The sequence below is a fragment of the Coregonus lavaretus genome (genome assembly GCF_964263955.1).
Source record: "Coregonus lavaretus genome assembly, chromosome: 1".
NCBI lineage: Eukaryota > Metazoa > Chordata > Actinopteri > Salmoniformes > Salmonidae > Coregonus > Coregonus lavaretus.
The window spans coordinates 27577510-27587407 of NC_139988.1; the positions used below are offsets into that span (position 1 = coordinate 27577510).

The 9898-nt window shown below is 45.4% G+C and overlaps 1 protein-coding gene across 1 annotated transcript; it reads right to left on the bottom strand.

Moving 5' to 3' along the window:
• On the bottom strand, window positions 1-9898 carry LOC311127822 (phosphoglycerate mutase 1-like). The gene is made up of 4 exons (XM_084159702.1): window positions 9628-9898; window positions 7870-8144; window positions 1070-1250; window positions 1-650 (listed from the first exon to the last, which is right to left on the bottom strand). Exons 1-4 carry the CDS (start codon window positions 9764-9766, stop codon window positions 481-483), a joined length of 765 nt encoding a protein of 254 aa, XP_084015828.1. The 5' UTR covers window positions 9767-9898; the 3' UTR covers window positions 1-480.

The window sequence follows — 9898 nt, forward strand, 5'->3', positions numbered from 1 at the left end:
TTAAACAGGGGAAACATACGTTTTATTTGTTTTACAGAGACACAATAATAAGCCAGTGAAATGATGACTGTGATTTGATAGAGTAGTCAGTGGTCCCCATAGAAGTGGCTTGGTCAATATTAATCTATACTAACTTATTAGTTACTTTATAATCCACTTGTTAGACTTTCTATGCACAGTAGAGTTGAATACGATCACACATTCTTAGTGCTTATGTTTCTTGGACTGCAAGTACAGTGTGTGTGTGAGCTCCTTTGAGAGCTGTAGTATTACTGACCCCCCTCCTACAACCCATATCCCTTTACCCCTACTCTGTGCCACATGGAGTAGAATGAAGCTTCCCATAGACACTGATCTAAGGTCAGTTTTACATGCTCGGGAAGGTTAGGAATTGATGGGAGGCAAATATAAAATCTGATCCTAGATCTGTAAATAAGTGCAACTTCCTACACCATGATGCACAGTGCCCCCTCTCGCTGTCTACTTCTTGACTTTGCCCTGGGCTGCCACTGCCTCCATAGCCTTCCTGACGGTCTCCTCGTCCCCCAGGAACTGCATGGGCTTGACGGGTTTCAGGTTCTTGTCCAGCTCGTACAGGATGGGGATGCCTGTGGGCAGGTTCAGCTCCATGATGGCTTCCTCAGACATACCTGCAGGGGGCAGCACAGAGCAGGACATAGGGGTTATGGTTGATCAATGACGACAACATAAATCATGTAAATTAAATAATCATAACTAAGAAAGTGTATACAAAAAAAGAAGGAGCACACAGACGGACACAGATTAGAATGTGTAGGAAGTAAAACGATAGTACCACAGACCAGTACTTCCTAGAAACCAACCAGTATAAACTTCAATTCCAGTCCTGGGGAGAAACTGTGTGTGCAGGCTTTTGTTTCAGCCCAGCACTAGCACTAACACACCTGATCCGACTAATTGTGACCATGAACAGTTGATGATTTCAAAATAGGTGTATTAGTGAAAGGCTGTAACAAAAGCCTGCACACCCTGTGGCTCTCCAGAGCCAAGCGGTCAGAGATCACGGTTCTACGCAGTTCCTACTACTTACCCTCGAGATGCTTGACAATGCCCCTGAGGCTGTTGCCATGGGCAGCGATGAGAACCCTCTTGCCCTGTTTGATCTGGGGCACAATCTCGTCGTTCCAGTAGGGCAGTGCCCGGGCGATGGTGTCCTTCAGGCTCTCACAGGATGGAAGCTGCTCCTCCGACAGTTCGCCATAACGACGGTCCTAAAGAAAAGATGGGAGATAGAATGTAGTATGTCAACAAACAGAAAAATGCTTAACAGCAATCTGGGCCTAAACCTTCATACCACCATATTGCTTTCAGTCAATCAATTGCATTTATAAAGCCCTTTTTACATCAGCAGTTGTCACTATAGGCTGCGTTTACACAGGCACTCCAATTCTGATCTTTTGCCCAATTATTGTCAGAAGAGCTGATCTAATTGGTCAAAAGACCAATTAGTAAAACAAATATCAGAAATGGGCTGCCTGTACAAACGCAGCCAGGGGGGTCATGCACCCCAAATATATCAGGGGGCACAAACGCCTTCAACTGTCCAGTACTTTTGGTTCTACATTGAAGAAGTCAGACAAATTAGTTGCATATTTCCAAAAGTTTAGCCTATAAAGACCAGTAGGCCTATGCCTCTGTACATCTTTGCTAGTCCTACTTGTAGATTTCTAAACACATCACGACCCCTGACAGTGCAAATGACGCTTTCACCAATTGATTCTGATCTCAGCTGAACTTTGAACTTTACCCTCCTATATCGCACTCCTATGCAATACATTAACTCACCAGAGTTGAAACAACACCAAAAGACCTTGTGCTATACAACAGCACCATGAATACAAATATTTTTTTAAAAGCCCGGTGCAGTCAAAAACATGATTTTGCGGTGTTTTATATACACTCCGTGGCCAGTTTATTGCCCCGTTCACGAAAATGGTTTGCTCAGTGAGTCACGTGGCCATGGCTTGCTATATAAATGCATCGAAGCATTCAGCTACTGTTCAATTGAATGTTAGAATGGGCAAAACAAATGACCTTGAGCATGGTATCATTGTCGGTGCCAGTCGTGCCGGTTCCAGGATCTCTGAAACGGCCGGCCTCCTGGGCTTTTCAAGCACCACAGGGTCTAGGGTTTACCAAGAATGGTGCGACAAACAAAAAACATTCAGTCAGCGGCAGTCCTGTGGGTGAAATCAGTTGAATTGTGCAAGCTAACAGGCGGGCCACAAACAGGCAAATACCGGCGCAGTACAACAGTGGTGTGCAGAAGGGCATCTCTGAACGTACAACTCGTCGTCCTTGTCACGGATGGGCTATTGCTGCAGACGACCACATTGGATTCCACTCCGATCAGTTAAAAACAACAAGAAGTGGCTCCAGTGGGTACGCGATCACCAACACTGGACAATTGAGGAGTGGAAAAACATTGCCTGGTGCGACGAATCACGGTTCCTGTTGCGTCATGCTGATGGCAGAGTCAGGATTTGGCGTAAGAAGCATAGTCCATGGCCCCATCCTACCTGGTGTCAACGGTACAGGCTGTTGGCGATGGTGTGGGGAATGTTTTCCTGGCACACTTTAGGTTCCTTGACACCAATTGAGCAACGTTTCCATGCCCCGAATAATTCAGGCTGTTCTGGAGGCAAAGGGGGGTCCGACCCGGTACTAGATGGGTGTACCTAATAAACTATTTCCACACTACGAGGTTGGAATAATACTGTGACACTGTGAATATGATAATAATAATAATAATAATAATAATAAGAGCTGTTTGAAAAGACCGCCTGAAATTTCAGCTTGTTTTGGTGGGATAGAGTTTTGGTCTGTCTGGTGACATCACCAGGCGGTAAATTAGTTAATAGACCAATAAGAAACAGCGTGCCAAACCTCTGACAATAAGAGCTAGTTTTCAGTTTTCCCCTCCCCACTCAGACCAAAATTCTTGCTTGAGAAATTGCTCTTGCTAAAAAGCTATTTTTATTCATGGTTAACCATTTTGATGAAAACAATCACAGTAAGGTACTTAATTGTTACCCAGAAATTATTTGATATTGAGATAAAATCAGCTGCATTGGGCCTTTAAAATATGTACGTATGTATGTACAGTGCATTCGGAAAGTATTCAGACCCCTTGACTTTTTCCACATTTTGTTACGTTACAGCCTTATTCTAAAATGGATACAATTATTTTTTCCCCCTCTTCAATCTACACACAATACCCCATAATGACAATGCGAAAACAGGTGTTTAGAAATTTATAAAAATAAAGACAGAAATACCTTATTTACATAAGTATTCAGACCCTTTGCTAGGAGACTCGAAATTGAGCTCAGGTGCATCCTGTTTCCACTGATCATCCTTGAGATCTTTCTACAACTTGATTGGAGTCTACCTGTGGTAAATTAAATTGATTGGACATGATTTAGAAAGGCACACACCTGTTTATATGATGTCCCACAGTTGACAGTGCATGTCAGAGCAAAAACCAAGCCATGAGGTCGAAGGAATTGTCCGTAGAGCGCCGAGACAGGATTGTGTCGAGAAACTGATCTGGGGAAGGGTATCAAAATATTTCTGCAGCATTGAAGTTCCCCAACAACACAGTGTCCTCCATCATTCTTAAATGGAAGAAGTTTGGAACCACCAATACTTTTCCTAGAGCTGGCCGCCCGGCAAAACTGGGCAATCGGGGGAGAAGGGCCTTGGTCAGGGAGGTGACCAAGAACCCGATGGTCACTCTGTCAGAGTTCCTCTGTGGAGATGGGAGAATCTTTCAGACACAACCATGTCTGCAGCACTCCACCAATCAGGCCTTTATGGTATAGTGGCCAGACGAAGCCACTCCTCAGTAAAAGGCACATGACAGCCCGCTTGGAGTTTGCCAAAAGCCACCTAAAGGACTCTCAGACCATGAGAAACAAGATTCTTTGGTCTAACGAAACCAAGATTGAAATCTTTGGCCTGAATGCCAAGCGTCATGTCTGGAGGAAACCTGGCAGGATCGAGAGAAAGATGAACGGAGCAAAGTACAGAGAGATCCTTGATGAGAACCTGCTCCAGAGCGCTCAGGACCTTGGACTGGGGCAAAGGTTCACCTTCCAACAGGACAACAACCCTAAGCACACAGCCAAGACAATGCAGGAGTGGCTTCGGGACAAGTCTCTGAATGTCCTTGAGTGGCCCAGCCAAAGCCCGGACTTGAACCCAATCGAACATACAGAGCTTAAGAGGATCTGCAGAGAAGAATGGGAGAAACTCCCCAAATACATGTGTGCCAAGCTTGTAGCTTCATGCCCAAGAAGACTCGAGGCTGTAATCGCTGCCAAAGGTACTTCAACAAAGTACTGAATAAAGGGTCTGAATATTTATGTAAATGTGATATTTCAGTGTTTTACTTAATACATTTGCAAACATTTCTAAAAACCTGTTTTTGCTTTGTCATTATGGGGTATTGTGCGTAGATTGATGAGGAAAAATAACAATTTAATAAATGTTAGAATAAGGCTGTAATTTAACAAAATGTGGAAAAAGTCAAGGGGTGTGAATAATTTCGGGAATGCACTGTATGTACGTATGCATGTATAAATGTACAGTGAGGGAAAAAAGTATTTGATCCCCTGCTGATTTTGTACGTTTGCCCACTGACAAAGAAATGATCAGTCTATAATTTTAATGGTAGGTTTATTTGAACAGTGAGAGACAGAATAACAACAAAATAATCCAGAAAAACGCATGTCAAAAATGTTATAAATTGATTTGCATTTTAATGAGGGAAATAAGTATTTGACCCCTCTGCAAAACACGACTTAGTGGCAAAACCCTTGTTGGCAATCACAGAGGTCAGACGTTTCTTGTAGTTGGCCACCAGGTTTGCACACATCTCAGGAGGGATTTTGTCCCACTCCTCTTTGCAGATCTTCTCCAAGTCATTAAGGTTTCGAGGCTGACGTTTGGCAACTCGAACCTTCAGCTCCCTCCACAGATTTTCTATGGGATTAAGGTCTGGAGACTGGCTAGGCCACTTCAGGACCTTAATGTGCTTCTTCTTGAGCCACTCCTTTGTTGCCTTGGCCGTGTGTTTTGGGTCATTGTCATGCTGGAATACCCATCCACGACCCATTTTCAATGCCCTGGATGAGGGAAGGAGGTTCTCACCCAAGATTTGACGGTACATGGCCCCGTCCATCGTCCCTTTGATGCGGTGAAGTTGTCCTGTCCCCTCAGCAGAAAAACACCCCCAAAGCATAATGTTTCCACCTCCATGTTTGACGGTGGGGATGGTGTTCTTGGGGTCATAGGCAGCATTCCTCCTCCTCCATACACGGCGAGTTGAGTTGATGCCAAAGAGCTCCATTTTGGTCTCATCTGACCACAACACTTTCACCCAGTTCTCCTCTGAATCATTCAGATGTTCATTGGCAAACTTCAGACGGGCATGTATATGTGCTTTCTTGAGCAGGGGGACCTTGCGGGCGCCGCAGGATTTCAGTCCTTCACGGCGTAGTGTGTTACCAATTGTTTTCTTGGTGACTATGGTCCCAGCTGCCTTGAGATCATTGACAAGATCCTCCCGCGTAGTTCTGGGCTGATTCCTCACCATTCTCATGATCATTGCAACTCCACGAGGTGAGATCTTGCATGGAGCCCCAGGCCGAGGGAGATTGACAGGTCTTTTGTGTTTCTTCCATTTGCGAATAATCGCACCAACTGTTGTCACCTTCTCACCAAGCTGCTTGGCGATGGTCTTGTAGCCCATTCCAGCCTTGTGTAGGTCTACAATCTTGTCCCTGACATCCTTGGAGAGCTCTTTGTCTTGGCCATGGTGGAGAGTTTGGAATCTGATTGATTGATTGCTTCTGTGGACAGGTGTCTTTTATACAGGTAACAAACTGAGATTAGGAGCACTCCCTTCAAGAGTGTGCTCCTAATCTCAGCTTGTTACCTGTATAAAAGACACCTGGGAGCCAGAAATCTTTCTGATTGAGAGGGGGTCAAATACTTATTTCCCTCATTAAAATGCAAATCAATTTATAACATTTTTGACATGCGTTTTTCTGGATTTTGTTTTTGTTATTCTGTCTCTCACTGTTCAAATAAACCTACCATTAAAATTATAGACTGATCATGTCTTTGTCAGTGGGCAAACGTACAAAATCAGCAGGGGATCAAATACTTTTTTCCCCCTCACTGTATGTACACCTGCTCGTCGAACATCTCATTCCAAAATCATGGGCATTAATATGGAGTTGATTCCCCCTTTGCTGCTATAACAGCCTCCACTCTTCTGGGAAGGCTTTCCCCTAGATTTTGGAACATTGCTGCGGGGACTTGCTTCCATTCAGCCACAAGAGCACAAGAGCATTAGTGAGGTTGGGCGATTAGGCCTGGCTCGCAGTCGGCGTTCCAATTCACCCAAAAGATGTTCGATAGGGTTGAGGTCAGGGCTCTGTGCAGGCCAGTCAAGTTAATCAACACCGATCTCGACAAACCATTTCTGTATGGACCTCGCTTTGTGCACGGGAGCATTGTCATGCTGAAACAGAAAAGGGCCTTCCCCAAACTGTTGCCACAAAGTTGGAAGAACAGAATCGTCTAGAATGTCATTGTATGCTGTAGCTGTAATATTTCCCTTCACTGGAACTAAGGGGCCTAGCCCAAACCATAAAAAACAGCCCCAGACCATTATTCCTCCTCCACCAAACTGTACAGTTGGCACTATGCAGTCGGGCAGGTAGTGTTCTCCTGGATTCCACCAAACCCAGATTTGTCCGTCGGACTGCCAGATGGTGAAGCGTGATTCATCACTCCAGAGAACGTGTTTCCACTGTTCCAGAGTCCAATGGCAGCGAACTTGACAACACTTCAGCTGACACTTGGCCATGTAGTGTATGACCAGATGAGGCAGAAGAAAACAGCTGTTTTTGTTTTAAATGGTCAGGAGGATTAACCACCACTATGCTTGAGGAAACGCTGTCCCTGTAGATTATATCAAGTGCTGATCATAGCAACGTCCTTGGGAGAGAATGAAAACTGAAATCCCTAGTCTAGTCCAGGGATGGACAACTCCAGTCCTTCAGAGTCGCAGAGTGTGCAGGCTTTTTGTTCCCCCTTAGCTCAAACATTACTTCAATCAAATCGATGATTACAGTTCAATAATAAGTGCTAAGATGAAACAAAATCCTGCACACAACAGCAACACTTAAGGAATGGATTTGGCCCTCCCTGCCCTGTGGTCTTCCCATGGGACCTGGTGGTCTAGACAAAGAGGGCACAGACACATTGGATACATCCCAAATGGCACCCTTTTCCTTATATTGTGCATTACTTGTGACCTGAGCCTCTGGTCAAAAGTAGTGCACTATATAGGGAATAGGGTGTCATTTGGGAAGCAATTATAACCTAAAGCACTCTCCTCAGCAGAACACACAATCCATAATAGTCTCTGGTACTGCCCCTCTGACGGAACACTGGTGGGTTGCCATGACGGCGGCCTTGGCTGGGCATCTATGTAATCAGAGTCCCCATACTCTGATCATGCCTCCTGTTAAGGGGCCGGTCCATCAATGAACTGGGGAAAACACATGGTGATACTTTGCGACATGCTTTACTGTAGCCCTCAGAAACACACTAGTACAGGGAGAAACCCAATCGTCAACAACAATATCTAAATCTGCCGAGACTTCCACTATAGGCTCTTCCCAATGTGAGTGAGCTTGCCTAAAGAAAGATGTATATTCTGTTGTTGTCTGATGTCATATATAATCATGCAAATTCTCACCCATAATAGTGAGTGTATGTGTGTGTGAATGCGTGTCTCTGTGTGTCCCTCACCTTGCTGATGATGGTGTAGAAGTCATGGTCCGGGTCCATGGTGGGAGGAGGTATATCAAAGCTCCGCCTCCAGATCTTCACCTGAGCCTCTCCATGCTTGGCAGCAGTCTCGGACTTGTTTAACCCCGTCAGGCCACCGTAGTGGCGTTCGTTGAGGCGCCAGGTCCGGTGGACGGGAAGCCACATCTGGTCAATGCTGTCCAGACACAGCCACAGAGTGCGGATGGCCCTCTTCAGGACTGAGGTGTAGCACACGTCAAACTCATAGCCGGCATCTGAAGAAGAGAAAGGATGTGATCGGGTTTGATTCAGGATGATTTGTGGTAAGGTGGGTGGATGGATGGACGGATAGAGTAAGACTAGGAAATCAACCAATGGTCAAGTTCTGGGTTGGGACAAAAGCTTGCACTAGTTCTACAGGACCAGGAGTGGAGTTTACTGTAAATGGAGTGCACAACATTGACATTTTAGTCATTTAGCAGACGCTCTTATCCAGAGCGACTTACAGTTAGTGAGTGCACATAATTTTTTTAAATATTTTTTCATACTGGCCCCCCGTGGGAAACGAACCCACAACCCTGGCGTTGCAAACGCCATGCTCTACCAACTGAGCTACATCCCTGCCGGCCATTCCCTCCCCTACCCTGGACGACGCTGGGCCAATTGTGCGCCGCCCCATGGGTCTCCCACAACACTTGAACACTGCTATAGACTCTTTATACATCATTCAGGCAAGCAACGTCACTTCTCAAATTCATCAGCAAACACAGCATAGGTTACTAAAAGCTTTAGTTGAACCAAATATGACTATTCAGTCAGAAACACCAGATATTTCCCTAACCAACACACTGAGAAAGGCTTGATTTCATTCATTGTACGAAGCAGCACGTCTAGAACGGCACGTTCACATCCTTTGGAAAAGCTGTGACGTCAAAAGCGGTAGAGACCGGATCTCCGTTGCTCATTTGTCCACAGTGAAAGGGGGCTGAACTAATAGGCGGAGCCCCACCATAGGCGCCCAACCATAGAGAGCATGAGAGGATTCTATTAATGCCCCGAGTGAACCGGGTTAGCGTTGATTGCATTCGATTTGGAACCGGGCTGCGTCCCGGGCGTGAGCCATGTGCCCCCGTTCTGGCCACCAGCACGTGGAGTAATGAGTAGGATTCTGTGTTTTCACATGCAGAAGTGATTGCTTTTGATACAAAGGCTTTATCTGCCTTCCCAATTAATCATGCTGCCTTGTTGACAACATAACCGAGCACCGAATATTACTGTTCGATTTGAGAGAGGCGCTCCTCCCTCACCGCTTTTTCCCGTTCACGTATTACTTCATAGCCCAGTGCACTTAATCGAACTTCCTCATTAGAAAGGGGCATGGTCAAAGTGAAAATGAGGGCGTGATTGACAACGGGGAGACACCACCAAAAACACACCTTCATCCTATGTCAAATCGATGGAGTAATCACGTAACGTTGCTGGTATTGGGTAACAAGTTTCACAACTACAATTTCTATTGTAAATCATCAATAGGATAGTTGAGATCCCTTCAAGCGGCAAAAAATGCCAAATGTGCAGGCACACAGCCTTCGAAATTGCTGTAGTCGCTGCTGCCACAGACCTTTCAATAAACAAGAGATGAACATGTACAATCAAAGCCAGTTGCATTAGTGAAGACACATTTGATGTGTTGTGTCTGGTATAGTATCCTACAATGTAAGTAACTAGCTGGTCAAATAAAATAGAACAAGAATCCACCTTTCAGGGCCTGTCCTCCTCTCCTCGCCTCCCGTTCTCCAGTCTCGCTCAGATCGGCGTCGAACCAGCCACAAAATCGATTCTCCTGGTTCCAGTTGCTCTCTCCGTGGCGGATCAACACCAGCTTGTAAGCAGCCATAGTGATAGATGTATCTTACTTTGAACAAGCTCCGATTATAAGGAGGAAACGCCGTTGTTCACGTTGAAAAGACAGCAACAGAATGGCTGGACCAAGCTAGCTACTTTTGACGCTTGAGGATATGAGTGATGT

Coding starts and splice junctions, on each gene's coding strand:
- LOC311127822 (XM_084159702.1), bottom strand. CDS start 9,766: ATGGCTGCTTACAAGCTGGTGTTGATCCGCCACGGAGAGAGCAACTGG. Junction 8,145..9,627: donor AGGAGGACAGGCCCTGAAAG/GTGGATTCTTGT, acceptor TCTCTTCTTCAG/ATGCCGGCTATGAGTTTGAC. Junction 651..1,069: donor CATTGTCAAGCATCTCGAGG/GTAAGTAGTAGG, acceptor TGCCCCCTGCAG/GTATGTCTGAGGAAGCCATC.